At 35.7% G+C, this 17,865-nt stretch overlaps 1 protein-coding gene across 6 annotated transcripts in view; it reads left to right on the top strand.

The window, feature by feature from the left end:
• The window catches only part of PCDH7 (protocadherin 7), a gene marked incomplete at its 5' end in the record, with an annotated part of 409,595 nt that overhangs the window by 43,669 nt on the left and 348,061 nt on the right, over positions 1-17,865 (top strand). Inside the window, one exon of one of the 6 annotated variants that reach the window (XM_082652847.1) lies at positions 15,329-17,045. The exons of the other annotated variants lie outside the window; for them this stretch is intronic. Within the exon in view, the coding sequence (XP_082508973.1) occupies positions 15,329-15,406 (78 nt within the window). The 3' untranslated portion in view covers positions 15,407-17,045. Of the gene's footprint in view, positions 1-15,328; positions 17,046-17,865 lie in introns of those variants that run through there. 6 annotated transcript variants of the gene reach the window in all.

Genomic DNA, 17,865 nt, shown 5'->3' with positions numbered 1-17,865 from the left:
GTACGCGGGCCTCTCACTGTTGTGGCCTCTCCCCTTGCGGAGCACAGGCTCCGGACACGCAGGCTTAGAGGCCATGGCTCACGGGCCCAGCTACTCCGCGGCATGTGGGATCTTGCCGGACCGGGGCACGAACCCGTGTCCCCTGCATCGGCAGGCGGACTCTCAACCACTGCGCCACCAGGGAAGCCCCCACTTCACTTTTATCTTACGTAATTCTCTTTAGCCAAGAGATCACTTTTCAGCAGCAATTTATTTGGATATCTTTGATTATTAATATTCTGGTGAGCCTCCTTGCAAAGTCAGGGATAGATTGCATAGTGGATATTTTTAGTCCATAAAGGGCTTTTCTATAGCTAAAGTTTGGTTATTTGTGCTTTGCACCACTAACTGGCATTTTCAGCCATATTCTTGATTATGAAGCTAAAATTTACTCTGAAGTGTCCAATCCTACAGGCTTTGTACTTGTAAAATGCCCAATGAATTTATTAAGAGTGGAGTACTCATAATGGCCATTGGTGCAGGCTTGGTGGGTATTCTGAGTTGAAAAGTGAAAGGGTGGATAATTCAAGTACACCATGCTCTGGTTAGAGGGCCGTGAACAGCTTCCTCCACTTACAGATTAACATCATTTCATGCTCTGTTTTCGAACAAGGAATATCTGTTCTAAAAGTAGATCCCACAGATACTGCTAATGCACCAGGTTCCATTTGTCCTTGCTTGAAATAGGGTATCAGGTTTTCTTTCCTTTCAAGAAATAAATCATTATGGCTTTCATGTCTTTTGGCAGATTTCCTTAGTTATGGGATTGTGGTTTGAAATTGGTTTATGACTTCCTGCTTCTTAACAATGAGAAATAGCGTTGAGTGTCTTAGCCCTGTTACCCAGTGTGTTTGTTATGGAAACTGTTTGGGGTGAAGTAAATGGAAAGAGAAATATGAAACTCAGGTGGGAATAGAGCGCTCAGTGATAGCGTGCACTCTTCTTTTTATTATAGATTCATTCACCCCACAAATAATTGCCTACATCATGCTAACTTCTAGTGTAGAAGTTAGCTATAAGCTGTGCTCCAGATGATTATAAATTAGAAGCCTTTTAAAATTCCTATTAAAAACATAGGAATGAAATATAGCTTCCTCATTGAAAAACTGGAAAACTGAACAAAAGTTTCATTTAATAATTATCAAAAAATCCCATTGGTTATTGCTGAAATTATACAATGAACAACATTTTAAGGGAAAAATATATAGTTTGTCTTCAAAAATATCTGTATACACTTCAAGATTTATTATTAAAGAAACTATGCAAGATATAAGCTTATAGACTTACTTTATATCGCTATTATTTTTTAGAGTGTATCAACACTCTAAATATGGGTCTTCTCTTTTCTGGGAAGGACATGTCTAAAACTTCTCTCCGTTGGAAGCTAAGATTTCACTGACAAAATCAGTTACCTGAATGTCTTAAACAGGACACATTTGATTTATTTATTGTCACCAGATGGAAGTATTCTCCTGTATTTCTTACACTTAATCTCTACTTCTTATTTTGAACAAATTCAAAATTTTGTCCTAGCTACATGGAACTGACCATATTTGAACAGTCTTACATCTGAAAAATGACTATTGTTAAACCAGAATTGTAGTGAAACCTAGGGGTTTTTCTTCATTGTCAACAAAACAAAACAAAACTGTACACATAAGCCCTTGCATTCTGGGACTCCATCCAAAAGCATTTAGCAATTTGGCTGTATCCACCTTCAGAAAACCCATACTTTGATTCTAAGTTCTGGGTACCATGATGTACTCAGAGTATCCTAGCATTCACTAAATTGTCAGGGAGTGTTTAGAAGTTGGTCAGTTCTATTTTCCTGGCACCTAAAATCTGTGTTTTCTTACTCAGGCTGTTTGCTGTTCACAGGAGGGAAACGTGGAAAATTGCATACGTAAATGTGACTTTTCATTTGATTTTATTTTTCAAGAAGACACCCAGATTAAAAATTTCAAGAAAATATTGTGTAGCCTCAGCATTTTAATTAATCTCACATTTTCTTTAATGATTGCAGCCATCGGGAATCATAAATAAATAGAAAAATATTTTTTGTTTTAAATTGTATATGCCTTTTCCAAATTCTTCATGAAATTTTATCATAAAATCATAGAGCTAACATTAAATTATAGAAGCAGAAGGGGATTATGTGTGGCCTTTTCTTATAAAGCTTTCATAGATTCAGATTTTCTTTTTTTTAGGAGTTTATTAATTAATTAATTAATTTTTGCTGTGTTGGGTCTTCGTTTCTGTGCGAGGGCTTTCTCTAGTTGTGGCAAGCGGGGGCCACTCTTCATCGCGGTGCGCGGGCCTCTCACTATCATGGCCTCTCTTGTTGCAGAGCACAGGTTCCAGATGCGCAGGCTCAGTAGTTGTGGCTCACGGGCCTAGTTGCTCCACGGCATGTGGGATCCTCCCAGACCAGGGCTCGAACCCGAGTCCGCTGCATTAGCAGGCAGACTCTCAACCACTGCACCACCAGGGAAGCCAGATACAGATTTTCTATAACTAACTTGGTAACATGTTTCAATGCTAACACCAAAACAAATATATTTATTTATTTATTATTTTTATTTTTTGCGGTACGCGGGCCTCTCACTGTTGTGTCCTCTCCCGTTGCGGATCACAGGCTCCGGACGCGCAGGCTCAGCGGCCATGGCTCACGGGCCCAGCCGCTCCGCGGCACGTAGGATCTTCCCAGACCGGGGCACGAACCTGTGTCCCCTGCATCGGCAGGCGGACTCTCAACCACTGAGCCACCAGGGAAGCCCCAAATATATTTATTTAGTTAGCACTCTTTGATTGCCAGTAAGAGAAACTAGCTCAGAATATATTATGCTAAATTAGAAGTACATGGAACTCAATCTTCATAAACATATTCGAAGTTCAGTACCACCAGCACCTGTGTGCTCTCTCTCCCTCTCCCTCCCTCCCTTTCCCTCTCTCTCCATCTCTCTTCTCTGTGCATCCACTTCTTTCTTCTTACACTGGAGATGATCCTTTTATCTTTTTCTACTCTATATGGTAAAACATGGCTGACAACTCCATAGTTTCTTAATCTGCATGCTATATGCCCATCAGTCTGCAAGACTGGTAATTTTTCTGGGTACCAATTTCAAATGCCAGCAAGAGAAACTCTGGCTCTACCAAGGTTAAGAGCTGACTTTTTCAATCAGCCATGCCTGGGGGGAGAAGGCTCATGAGCAAGATATTCTAGAGAAGATATGGACAGGTATTATCTGATAATAACAATGATCATAATAAATAAGCACTTACTGTGTGTCAGAACCTGTACCTAAGTGTTTTACTTGCACCATGTAAATAGCTGTTAGTTAAGCACTGTGCATCTAGAAAGTGTCTTTGCATGCATTATATTGTTAATCCTCACAATCACCGTATCAGTGAAATGCTGTGACTTCCATTTTATATTGAAGAAACTCTTGCTAAAACTTAAGTGGGTTATTAAGTGGCAGAGCCAGAATTCAAACCCATGTCATCTGATTCCTGCTCTAGAGCTTTTTACACTTAGAAGCTGCCTCCTTTCTGTAGGGTGTCAGTGATATAAAATTTTGTGAAACATGGTAATTGGTCAGACAGACTGAGACTCTTACAGCCCTGTATTTGGTGTCTAATAATAGGAGCCCTTATAGTCATAACTTCTTTTTCTTTTTCCTATCCCCCATGGTCTTTTTTTGGATAATCCTTCTCTCTGGTTTTTCCCTTAGCAAATATGTCATTTAAGAATGCATTTAGCTGAAAGTAATAAATTAATCATGGTTAAGTAAAGGGTTTATTTTTCCCTTATAACAAGTTTCAAGAAGCCGTCAGTCAGCAAGTTTCACTGAGGAATCATGGTGCTGCTGTTCTCTTGCTCCACTATCCTTAGTTTTGGGGTTTTTTTTTCTCATATTCCCAAGTTGGTTGCTGCTTCTCCAGTCACTCTGCCCTTCTTTTCAGATGAGAAGAAGGAAGAGGGACAAAAATGAAAAGGAAAAAGAAAAACTTCCGTTGATTCCATTTCCTTTCTGTCCTGAGGAGGATTCCCTCCTCAAGGACTTTTCTCTATATGTTATTGGCCAACATTTTGTCCACTTGGAGAAAGCTAGATGTGAGTGTGAGTATTTTTCTTTTTAGTTTTGATGGTGTAGGAAGACAAGGGAGTGAGCCAAGCTATACTCTGTGCTTTAAGGGACCAGGAAGTAGCAACTCAGGTCTGGGTACCACATACCTGTGAGTCCTCTCACAATGGTCTGATTCCCTTTGGCATTTTCAGCATTTTCTTTGTTCAGTTGAATGACTCCAGTTTCTTTTAACTCTCTTAATAGGATTGCTCTAGAGCTTTTCTCTGACCTGTAGAGTCCCTTTCATTGATTTTTAAAAATCCATATCTCTACACATACCCAAGAGGTTGCATACCTACACATTCCCAAGAGGATACCTGAGAACCATCCTGTTCTCCCTCTATCCCTCCTTTACATTTTATAGATGAGACTCAGAGGCCTGGAGAGGCAAAGTTGCATAGCAAGTTAGTGAACCTAAACTGCACTCCATGTCTCCTGACTCTCAGGCCTGGCTTTTTCTAGGCATTTCTAAATAATAAGTCTTTGAGTTTATGTATGTTGAAATTTAGGAGCAAACTGAAACCACTGACATATAAAGTGTTTATTACAGGAAAAAAAAAAAAAAACCTCTTGAAAAACTTCAATTCCACAGAGTGCTAGAAATTAGTAAAATAGGAGGCATTCTCTAGTCTTTCAAAACAACAGCTGTTTACTGAGTGCCTGTTATGTCCTAGGCATTATAGAAGCCAGGGATACAGCAGTGAACAAGAAAGAGGAAGTTTTGCCCTCAGGTAAGTTTATGTACCAGATTATATTTAATGTATGCATTGATTTTCATATACTAATCAAATATTTATTGAGGGCTTACTCCATGTCTTGGACTGTTCTAAATACAGGATATACAGTTTATGACAAGAAAGACAAGATTCTTATTCTTACTGAGCAATGAAGCCAAAAATTACCCTGTTTTCTAGGGATACACAATAAAGAACTCAGACACCGTCCTTTCCCTACTGTTTATTAACTAATGCAATAAAAGAAACACGTGTGTGCAGACACACACACACACACACACACACACACACACATACACATTTAATTGATAGCATTTCTTAATCTGGGGATTACAGTAAGTTCTAGGCTTCTTTTAATTTCTGATATATACCTTTTGGCTGAGTATGCAATTTAGTTGGATTTAAAAATGGATCTAGATTTAAGTGTAAATTTTTTGGACTGAATTCTAACAACTCTGACTCTTTCTACCTTTATTCCTTTGTTTTATTGAATTTAACTTGAATAAAATCTTTTTTATTTATCTAAGTCTATTTCTATCTAATAAGGAAGTTGAAATTGATCATGCCTTGACTTTGTGGGCCATCAGAGAACCATGACATTCCAGGGTATTGATTTTGTGGTGTTGAAGGGTGACAGATCTAGTGTTAAAGTGCTGAGAGAGAAGGGGTTTCAGATTGTACACCATAAGCAGTCCTGACTTTTGCTGAGGCATGACTAGCTTTTTAAAGCAATGGAAGGAATTGTAAGTCTTACGTAATTTTTACTGCATAAACTTGGAAAGATTAATTTAAACCAGAAGTGTGTAATCATGCATACAGGAAAAAAAGGTCCACATGTATAGAGACAACTTAGAGTATATGTATATGTGTGAATAAAGAAAGCATACTCTGTGCTAAGAATATTGAGTAATATTTCAATTCAATATGACTGAACTTTTTCAAAACATGTCTCATCTCACATTTTGGAAGTTCTTTGGTGTTAACTGAAGTTTTGTTGTCTTTCACACCATTCTTATCATCATTATTTTGCATTTTGTTACTGTTGTGCTTTTACTTAGTCGGGTACTAGAGGATGTGAGTTATGATGCTCACAATTCGGAGAGGCCAGAGGTCTACAAGTGTAATGCTTGACGATTTTTTGTTATGCTCTGGGACATGGAAGCTTGACAAGAACATTATAATTGCTGCTATAGACATGATCTTAGGAAGAGTAACCATGGTCATCTTTCAATGTCCCTTTTTCCTCTGTATTTGTTCTTTTTCAGTTTAATGGGCTTTCGTGAATGTATTGAAAATAACATTTTGATTATATGATTATTGTGTGAAAAACTCTACTGAGCTAAGTCAAAGTGTATCTCTGGAAACTAATCAGAGGTGCACCAGATTCATTGACTTTAACCAATCCATCATAGTCATCTTTTAATTTATTTCCACATTTTCTTCCAAGTTCCCATTCTTGAATAAGACTTTGACCTGAACAGAAGAATAGAATGTATTTTATAATGTATGTTTGTTCTGTTTTCTAACAACATAAGTATTTTGCTTAAGCAGATTTGCTAGAAAGTGACAGCTTTGAAAAATTGGACACAGGATCCTCTGGAAGCATTTCAGTTCCAGGCAATCTAAATAGTGCAGAAGGGGAAAATGAAATATCACTGTGGTTTAAAGATGACAGTTTTGTCATCTTTAAATTTCACTCTTTGGCTTAAAACAAATGGAGTAAATCAAGTATATCTGTTCAAAGTATGCATGTACGCTCACTGAGGAAGCACTCCTTCCTAGGAATGTTTCTTCAGAGACAACCGATGAGAGAATTACTTTTAAAACATGTGTCATGGGTTGGGAAGACTATCATTTTCTTGGCTTAACTGTTAGTTAGGCACATTTTGAGGTCATGCGATTTCACAAGTACATACTGTGCCTTTAAGAAGAGAGGAAAAGGAAAAAACCTCCTGGCTTAACACCATCTGAGTCTATCATTATGTACACCTATCGTATGTTCTTCATAAATGTAATAATGTAATTATTGTGTGTGTGCGTGTGTGTGTGTGTGTGTGTGAGAGAGAGAAAGAGAGACAGAGAGAGAGATAGAGAGACAGAGAGAGAGAGAGAGTTTTAATAAACCTAAGATCAGATGCTACACATTTTCTGGCCATATTAAAAATGCAATAATATTCTCTACCCAAAAAATGTTGAGTATATTTGAAAAGGTATAGCAAGTGTGATAAAACCTGCTTTTAAGAAAAATTTTATCACTAATTGGAGAGGCAGTAGAGTGTAGTCTTGTTAAAAGCACAGACACAAAGATGAGACCTCTTGGGCTCTAAAATTCCAATGCTGCCATTTTTTTAGAACTGTGATTTGGAGCAAGTTAATTTCTCAGTTCTTGACTTCCTTCTTTGTTAAATGGGGTTAATGATAGTATCTACTTTCTAGGGACCATGTGCATTAGCCTGAGATCTCATAAACTCTCAATAGAGTATTAGTTATTCGTAATTGAAAACACTTATCATGTTATGAGGCCAGGAATAGAAGCACAAATTTTTTTTAAAAAGTAATTCAGAGGATGAATTAAAAGCTCAAAAATTTTCAGGAAGTCTGTAATATATTGATTATGTTTCTTTCAGGACAGTGGTAAATGGTAGTGATCACATTTTTTCCTAACAAAAGAATCACTACTGATTATCCTTTATGTCTTATACATATTCTGTAACGTACTTTAGGAATTATACTATAAGAAAGTCACTGGTAATTTCTGTCTTTCACATTTCATAAAATAATCAGTTAACTGATTTCATGTTCATAGGTTATTCTCAGTTTTTTGTTACACTACTGTTAGAGATAGCAGTGTTTTGTAAATGAGTGTATATTTTAATTATAATTTGTTCCAATTCACCTTTGGCAAGAGTGGTTACGTTAGTTAGTACTGTTACTTTCTGAAACAACTTTCATTTAATATGCTGTATTCATTAATTCTCTGTTCATTTACGTGCTTAAATTGTCACTTATCAGAGGCGTACCTGGTAATATGCTTTATCTGTATTATCATCTAAATCTGTCCCTTGAAAAAGATTGAATCATTATGGTTTCCATAAAAAAAAATCTTATAACATGATCTATTTATACATTTTACTTCATTTTAGGGCCTATCAGCTTTTCAAATTAATGGGATTGTCATTTTTATGTATGGAAGAATTCTTGGTATGGTTTGGCTCTGAGCCATAATATTACCTATCCTCTTAACTCTCTGAAAACACTGACTTATGTTCATTGCATTAGTGTAGGCTTAGTTTTATTTCATGTCCAAGATGAGGAAGGTCACTTCATTAGGCACCTCATTTGCCTTTCTTCCCTGTAGTTTTCTGGTATCTTACACTAAGTATCATGTAAAAAAATGTTCTGCTTCCATTAAGAAAAAGTGAGCAGAGAACAAAGCCAATTATTTGCAGCACATAAAATCCTTATGATAATTTGGTAGACTTTAATTAAACTAATACATCACATTGCACTTATAAGACAAAGGAGCAAAAAAGAAGCAAATAATCTTCTCTATGTTAAAAAAACACCATTTTGCTTTTTGATTAAACTCTTTAAGACTTGTGACCTATTTTAAAGTATGAGATTTACAGTCCTTTTCATACAAGGCATGTTAAAAAAGTTCTATGCAATATTGATTGGGACCACCCCCCAAAATTTTGAAATAAAACTATAAAAAAGCTTGGCTTGAAGTAATTTCTATTAATTTCTTAATGATTTTTCAAGCTCTTCAAAATAAAAAAATGATTCTGCAACTTAGTCCATGCAGAAACATTTTTATTACAAATAACCTTGTTTTGGTTTTTGACATATAATTGCCATTGGTTGTTTTTGATGAGCCCACTGACATTATTGATGCAAAGTTCACTATAACTTAAAAGAAAGTCTATCTAATTTGTGTATCTTCCCTGCATTTCACAACTGGAATGTACTGAAATTAGAGATACTTGGTCTTTAAATAATATCATCCCCCAGTTTTTCATTTCTTTGAGATGTAATTCCCATTAATTAAATGGAAATAAACTACTGAATTGGGAGTGAAGACATTTAGTTTTAATCCTAGGTCTGTAGCGTTACATTCAATATGTCTTGTCACCCCTCTGGGCCTCAGTATTATCACTGGTAAAGTGAATAATTTTGTAGAGGATGATTTCAAGTGAGTTCCTTATCTCTGGAGTTGTATTTCTGCATTAGTTATTAATATAATGTCTTTCTGTGTCTTAAAAGTCAATATTTTAATATGCTCATATCAATCCTTAAATCAGCACCACTTAGTATTCACGAAAGTATTTATAAAAAACATTTCTAGAAATTTCTAACGATCAGAAAGCAAGATTTTAAAGCTGGTCAACTACAAATCATATCAAAAGACAATTATATTCAACTTAGAAATTTATCTATTATAAACCAAGGGACCACATACTTATGGTGCCAGTTCTTACACTTTTAACATTATCTTTCATAAGCAGGAAACTGGTTGGTTGGATTTTGTAATTCTGTCCTATCTCACCTTTACTTTTTCAAGACTCAGTTAATTCGTTGGATATTTACTTCATTTCCTTGTTAGTGGATCAAACTCTTAGTAAGTTTATCCATCACCTGGAAACACTTTGACTGCTTTCTACTTCCCTCTATGGGTGTTTAAGGCTCCCCAAGTAGCTCTCAATTTTTCAGACACACGATTGCAATTTCAGTGGCATTTAAGAACAGCCGAGTTTGCTGTATTCATTTCATCTTCTCATTAACATCTAGTCTCTGTTTCTTTGGGGCAGCTTATTGCTTTGGCACATGAATACCAGCTAGTTCTGCTTTTGTTTCCAAAGGTGAACAATACTATGGTCTGAAGAGGATAATGGTGACAGCTTAAGTTTACATCATTTTACATTTTTATTCTCAGCTTTAAGGATGGAAATTCATTAATGCTCAACTTTGACCAAATGTCACTGGAACTGTAATGCTGGGATCCAGTCTAATGTTTTTTGCTTGTTTAGTGCCTAGCCTTCTGTTTGAATTGATCCCTATTTCTCGAGAGAGTATTTCTTTAAAATATTATTTCTAGAAAAAGCAAGAAAAAATAAAATTGTGAAATAAGACATACACGATTTAACCTTTAAGTACAGGAGGTTCTAGAGCAGGAATCGTTGAATACTTAATTACATTAGTTTTAACAAATAATTGTTTTCTGCATTCTCTGGCTTTTGACAGTTACCGTAATTTGTCTGTGTAATTCTAATTTAGGATGTTCAGGACAGTTTTGTTGTTGTTTTTAATTATTACAGTGGTTTCTTTTATATGTAGACTTGAGCTAAGTAGAGAAAATAGCTCGTGATGGAGTTGAATGGAGTTAGAGAAATCTCTGGTTTAGGCAGGGAAATCCTCTCACTGCCTCCTCACTTACCTCACATATTCCTCACACACTTTCTCTCTTCTCGGAATGCAGTTTTCCCTCATTTCTGTAGATGTCAAGCTTACCTATCTTTTATTTTAAGACCCAGCTTAGGTTCAATTAGTCCGTGAGCCGTCTTCCTCCTCAGAGCTCTTGTAATTTTATCTCCTGGGCTCTTATCTTTTTTTTTTTTTTTTTTTTTGGCGGTACGCGGGCCTCTCACTGTTGGCGGCCGCTCCCATTGCGGAGTACAGGCTCCGGACGCGCAGGCTCAGTAGTTGTGGCTCACGGGCCCAGCCGCTCAGCGGCATGTGGGATCCTCCCGGACCGGGGCACGAACCCGCGTCCCCTGCATCGGCAGGCGGACTCTCAACCACTGCGCCATCAGGGAAGCCCTGGGCTCTTATCTTTTCCTCCTCAAGATTAGTAATCTGTTTATATTAGTAAACTGTATATATTTGTATAAATAATTTCTTCAGAACCAGGACTATGCCTTATGTTGCTTTGTATTTCCCCTGATGCCTCCTGCAATGCCTTTCACATGATTGGACTCTATAACCTTTGACCTTCTTTCTAACTCTGAGATTCCATGATTCTAACAGTCAGCCAGTCAATATTGATTGCTTGGCTATCCAACCCAGGGGATGCTTTTGTTAGGGTCCAAATCATTCGTATTCTTAGTCAGAGAAAAGTACCTATGATGAGGAAGTGGTATGATATTATCTAGCCCCTTTCCTTCCATGGCCAGTTCAGTGATTGACTCACAATCTAAAAGCCCTCTTTTCTAAAGAGTGCAGATTAAACAGTGCTAATGAATGGCCCTTTTGTGTGTGTGTGCACTCTTACACATGTAAATGGATATAAACTTCCCTTTCTTTGATTGGATAGGATTTGTCTTATTGGTTCCTTTCCTTTCTTTTTTCTTTTCTTTTTTTTTTTTTGGCAGTTTAGACAACTTGCAGATATGTTGAAGTTGCTTCTTTATTCACAAATTTAAGTAATTATGATAGAATCCTGAATCTGATAGATACATAGGCTTCTAGAACTGAGTTTCATAACACATTCATTTATAATAGTATAGGAAACTTGTGTAGTTTTGCTTATTATTCCTTAAACCATGGCAAAAATGGAGACATTTGCAGTTATAACTTAGCTGTTCATTTTTAAAAGACTCAAAGTCAAATTTAAAAAACAATTATGAGGAAACATAATGTAAAGGAAAAAAATCTTTGATCAAGAACCAAAGTTGGTTTGGGGCCCTGATTCTCCCATTATGTATGTGATTTTTATATAAGGAGATTAAGCTCTGTGATCTTTAATTCCCTCATGTGTAAAATGAGCAAACTTATAATAGCAACTTCACAAGGACTTTGTGAGTTTAAGTTAGATAATTAAGTGCAATCTTGTAATAAACATCTATGCAAGTGATATATTAACTAATAATTATAATTTATGAGTTTTCGTACCTCATTTATATAAATCAAAATGAAGTAAAACACCATAATACCATTCAGAATTGTCGTTCTCATAGTTCTCCATTCATCAAATGCCATGTTTACCTTCTGTCCCACTTTCTATTTTAAATGATTTTCCAGTATTTAAAAAAAAATAATAGATAAACTTTCGATGTTGATAGTGGCTCTGCCCTGACTCAGCTCCTATATCATGCATTTATGCTCTAAAATATGAATGTCCACTTCTTGTCCCTAGATTGCAGAAACTACCATCAATTTGATTTTCTGTGTCATGGAATAGACTCTACTTTTTTTTTTTTTTTTTTTTTTTGCGGTACGCGGGCCTCTCACTGTTGTGGCCTCTCCCGTTGCGGAGCACAGGCTCCAGACGCGCAGGCTCAGCAGCCATGGCTCACGCGCCCAGCCGCTCCGCGGCATGTGGGATCTTCCCGGACCGGGGCACGAACCCATGTCCCCTGCATCGGCAGGCGGATTCTCAACCACTGCGCCACCAGGGAAGCCCCTAGACTCTACTTTTTATATGATACCTTTTACTTTTCCCTAGATTTTAACATCAGTCAGAGAAAAAAAACAATGAATAGTCATAGAATCCTTTTACATATTGCCAATTATATGGAAACACATTCAACACACTCTTGTACTTAATTTCTACTAGTTACATAGGTGTGTGATTTAGTTTTGAAGCATACCTAATAAAAATAAGTACAAACTAGATACATGTTCCTTTCAAAATATATATATTTCCTTATTTATGGTTTGGAAGTTTTTTCAGAATTATTAAGAGTGTGTCTATTCCTTTGTGTGAGTGTGAGTGTTTCTTACACCTAAATATGAATTCTTTTCCTATTCTCTGCATGATTCAGCTTCCCTCTCCTAGCACTAGTCACCAGTTGTTGGCCAGGGAAGTCTGGAAAAGAAGAACAAAGCTTTTATAAGTTAACTTTTTATTGATAATTTTTGATAATTAAATTCCCAGCTTATTTCAGTCTCTTTGGTTAGGAAATGGAAACTGAGTGAGATACAAAGATGGCCTGGTAAAACGTGCTCCAGGAATGGCTTGGTTTTGTCTCTCTCTCTCTCTCTCTCTCTCTCTCCCTCTCTCGTGTGTGTGTGTGTGTGTGTGTGTGTGTGTGTGTGTGTGTGTGTGTGGCTTGTTGCCTAGGTGATAGAAGAACTTGAGGAGAATGGCTGACAGGGGAAGACAAAAGCTGTGTCTATACATCCTCAACAGAATAGGACCTCACTGAAAGATTGGTTTGGTCTGATTTACTAGAGCCTATCTCCTCAGTGGCAGTGATCTGAAAATTGTTTCCAGGGCCATTTTAATTAGCTGATTAAAATCAAAACAAACACATCCTTGTAACATCCATTTCTACCCTGACCCTCACCAATGATTGTTTTCAGAATGATGATTCCTAAGTAGTTCTGCTTGAGCTCAATAAGTGATTTGAGGTATGCACTTTTGTTTTTAAACATGAATCTTTAATGGTGAGGAAAGAATCCATTTTTCTTGGCTTCAGTGACAGGTGAATATTATTACACAAATGCTTTTGTTCTGTGCATCAAAACTTAAAACCACAAAAATGTGAAACCTGCCTTTACATAGTTAATTTGTGAAATGAGAGAGGTCTATTTTTCAATAACATTTTAATAAGAGGATTTCATTATGCTGAGTGGCAGTATGGTGACCATATTACATAAATGCATTCTAATTCTTGGATATGCTTTTAAGTTAAAAGTATGTAAGGTCTTGAAAATAGAAAATTAAACACTTTGACACCTCTGATTTCCTGTTTTTATTGTTTTACTTATTTATTCATTAATTGAAAATATATATACACATATTTATAGCCACAGCACTTATCAAGTATTTAACTATTTATTATTTATTTATTATTTAACTATTTATCAAGTATTCAACTACTTTTGTGAAGTTATTCATTTATACACACACACACACACACACACACACACATGCACACAGTACCTAACAGGAAGATCTAATGTAGTCTAGGTGTGCATTACTGCTACATCACTGTAGCTGGTTTGGGAATAAAAAACAATATCTCAAACTTTTAAATATTTAGCTTTCACCTTTGTATAAGCAGTTTTTAAATGACGTGTAGTGTTTGGTTTGTGTAAAATCAGATAAACTTTGTCCATCTTAAACTTACAACTTAAATCATGAACACTCACTTATCATAGATTCCTCGGTAAACTTGTCCTCTGTGTGTAATTGGCCATAAAATATCCCAAGTTATGTTAACTTTTAGACCTGCTAGAGAAAGAAAAAAAATGTTCTTTTTATTTCTAAGAAAAGATAAAAATTAATTTAATAAATTAAGACATTTTAAAGCTGCTTAATTTTATACAGCTAATATGGATAATCTGCAGTCAGAGCAATTTTTAAACACTTTATGCTCTTGAATATAAACAATTTTTAAATTAGACATTACCTTTTCTTATACCATTTATTTTCAAATGTGAGTTAGTTGATTATTCAGTGAAAGAAATCATTTACTTCTTTTTAACTTTGACTCTCATTTGCTGATGCACTGTGACATTGGAAATTAGGTGCAATATATATATTTTTTAATTCTTAAAATATTCTAATTCTTTTGGTAGTGAACTGTAGCACTTTTATTTTATTTTATGGAAGTGATTCATTATCTTTTTGGCAATATTCAAACTCACTAAAGGTTTTCCTGACATCAACTGCACCATCAAACTGGAAACAATATTCTGTGTACTTTTTGGCACTCAGAGCAGAAATCAGCCTATTCGTCAGGTTCAAGTTCAGAGAGATAAATATTCAACACTATTTAAAACTCACATTAGCACCAATGTGATAGCACCAAAACGTTTTGAAGGAGTATTATCATCACTTTCATTCGTGGAAAACATTGCCTTCTTATGGTCATGACTTTGAAGGGGAGAGTAATTCATCCTTGACCAGAGATTAGCAGACCATTTGTTGATAGTGTGTAAATTGCTCAGATTTCTGTAGACAGTGAGCTATCTAATGATTGCATTTAGAGACTAGAAAGCTACTTTGAAGGGTGTGAACATTCAGATCAAGCTCACCTCCCAGAGATCTTAGGGACAGTACATTGTAAAAGCAGTGACAACAGAATTACCATTTCATTCTTCTTTGTATTTATAGTATAAATAAAGCCAGCAATACCCCCTCTCCTGACAGCCCCTCTCGGGGTGACATTTCATAGCATTCAAATACTTGAAGCCTGAAAAACAATTAATTCAATGTTTCTTTTACCATGCAAATATCTCTTGTCAGAGATAACATCCAAGCGATTAGCCAGCAGTATTGATCTAGGTGCCCCAGGGTTGTTAATTGTAGCTAGAACAGTTATGTCTCCATGACTTCTGAAAGAGGTTATGGCCACTGCAAATACATCTTAAAGAAGGAAAGAATACTATCAGCCAAGATGTGCATCCAAACTTTGGAACTAGGCTAGCAAAACCCTACTCACATCCCTGTAAAGCAGACATATATTTTTGTATTTTTTATAGGTGGATACAGTGCAGACCACGAAACCCCCTGGCCACATTGAGGAATCGTGTAAAATGAATGTATGTGCTCGTAAGTGAAATACATGTAATGTTCCAACTCAATGTGTTGGATCCTAATAGACCTGGATTTGTCTTGTGTAAAAAGAAATCGATTCCCAAGGGGCAGGACCACTAGCTGATTAAAATGAAGCTCTGATTTTGAAGAAAACAAAAATGGCTTTAAATTACAATCTCTGCAAAAAGGAATCAAACTATAATTTGCAACCAACTGAAAAAGAAAATCAAGCTCTCATACGGAATAAAGAAGGGATGTGAGAGAGGTTTTGCAATCTTATCAATTACTGTGCAGAAACAGAATGAAATATCATCATACTCAAGAGTATGAAAATAACAGAAAATTCCTTTCCTTCAGTTTGCACTTGAATGGACTCAAGCAAAGAATGGAGATCTGTATCCTGTTACTGTTTATGGTTAATAAGGTGGAGATTAATATAGATGTGATTTCATTTGTCTTGCTTGAACTAATTGGATGCATTATGTAGAAATCACCTGAGGCTGTGCTAGATCAACAAAGAAAATGGAAGTATATACCTCAGGACTGAATTCCGCGAAAATTAGATTGTTCAAGGCTATTTCATAAGGCACAAAGAAGAAATACTACTGCCAATCAGGGAAAGTGAGAAACTAGTGGACATGAGAGAAAATAAAATTTAGGTCAGTCTGATACTTGTTGAAACATAATTTATTATGGTGTAAAAGTAGAAGCTCACAATATATCTCACAGATACTTTACACAATTTCTGATTGAATTTAGGGTAAACTCTGTAAGTGTTAAAGGAATGTATGGCCATTAATTAATAGGAAACTGGCTTTTAAAATTTGTGGTCCTATGCATTTATGTATGCAGAGGAGGGCTTTTTAGATTTTGTTAAAAATGAATTGCATGCAGGAAGCACCTCTTTGCATTATAGTTACTTACTCTACTGAAGATACTGTATAAAGTATAATTTTTGTATGGGTGTGAGTGTATACGTATGCATTTGTGTGTGTGTGTATAAGTGGGAGGAGGTAAAATTTAATGATTGACATTTGCACTTTGGTTTGTTACCTAGAATGTAAAGAGGTGAGTAAACCATCTTAAGCCATTTCGTATGTGCCATGATCATTATTAAAAATTATTATTCACAAAGGAAACAATTCTGAAGATAGAATGACTACTGCAAAGGTTCTCCAATTAAGTATGATATTTAATGCAATTGAGCCATTTAAATTAAAATGGTACCACTGTCTGGAAATAATGAGAGTAGGCTCTTGTGAAATCGGTTTGAAGACAGTCGGAAAGTCATACTATATTCCTTAAGGTCTCCACTCAGTGACAGAGGATGTGAATCACAGATTCTCTTAGAATAGATGAGACTGGGGAAATATTTGTGTTCTAACTATAACTTTTTAATCTACCAATAAGTTACATATGTTTTTTCCCCGTTTTTCTTCAGTGTAAATTATATAACAAGTGATCATATATTAACATAGATAAAATAGTAAGTATTTAAAACAGATTGACATATTTTTTGAGGTCACCATGTGCCATAATAATTTTGAAACTATTGTTCTCTGGTATTTGTATTCATTTCTCTTTATCTTACCCTTTAACTTTATAGTTGAAATTTTTACCTTTTCTTTCTACGTGACAATCAACTGAAGCTAGTACCCTATCTATATTATTGCAGGGATTTTTGTCTTTATTTATGCTATTATAATAAATTATAAGTCTACAAACTGTATAATTCTATTGTATTGAATATTTTTCTGTGACCAAAATAATAAAAAAGGCTACTTTATAAAATGTCTGTATTTTTTTATTTTAATAGTCTCTTAAAACATAATGGGACGTGTAATATATTCATGTTGCTGGTTTTTAAACTACACGTTCTCTGCATCTTTACAATTTGAAAGTGAAGAGCTTAGCTACTTAAGATAAAGAGGAAAGGTTTGACAGAGATAAATTAGAGAATGTTTGGAGAAAAGCACCCTGAATGGGGTCAGGAGTCTTGATGCCAAATTTTACCCTGCTGTTAAATAGCCAGACCTCAAAGTATACATTTTTTGAGTTTTCAGGTGCTTAGATTTCTCATCCATAAATGATGGGTTTGGACTGCACTATCAGTTTTAAGATCATTTAAATTCTTGACTCTTGATAAGTAAACTTAATTCTTAGATTTTGATAACTTAGAAATATTAACAGTGTGCTATGGGACACTGATTATATCAATAATCAATACTGATCACCCATATTAAGAGAATCATATGCTGTTTTCCACTAAAACTGACCCAAATCTCAACATACACCTTAGGGCCAAGGAAAAATATGAATTTATATTTTTTGCTGCTCCAACCTTAGTTTGACTTAATAGAAATATGTACTGAGGTACAAATAATCACGTCGGGGATCAATACCTCCCTCTAAGTTAATTGAACCAAGCAGCACCCAAGTACAAAATCACTCAATTTGTAACAGAGGAAATGTTTTTGGACTA

Source organism: Grampus griseus, assembly GCF_964374135.1.
Source record: "Grampus griseus genome assembly, chromosome: 4".
Lineage (NCBI taxonomy): Eukaryota > Metazoa > Chordata > Mammalia > Artiodactyla > Delphinidae > Grampus > Grampus griseus.
This window is presented reverse-complemented; position numbering and strand designations above follow the sequence as displayed.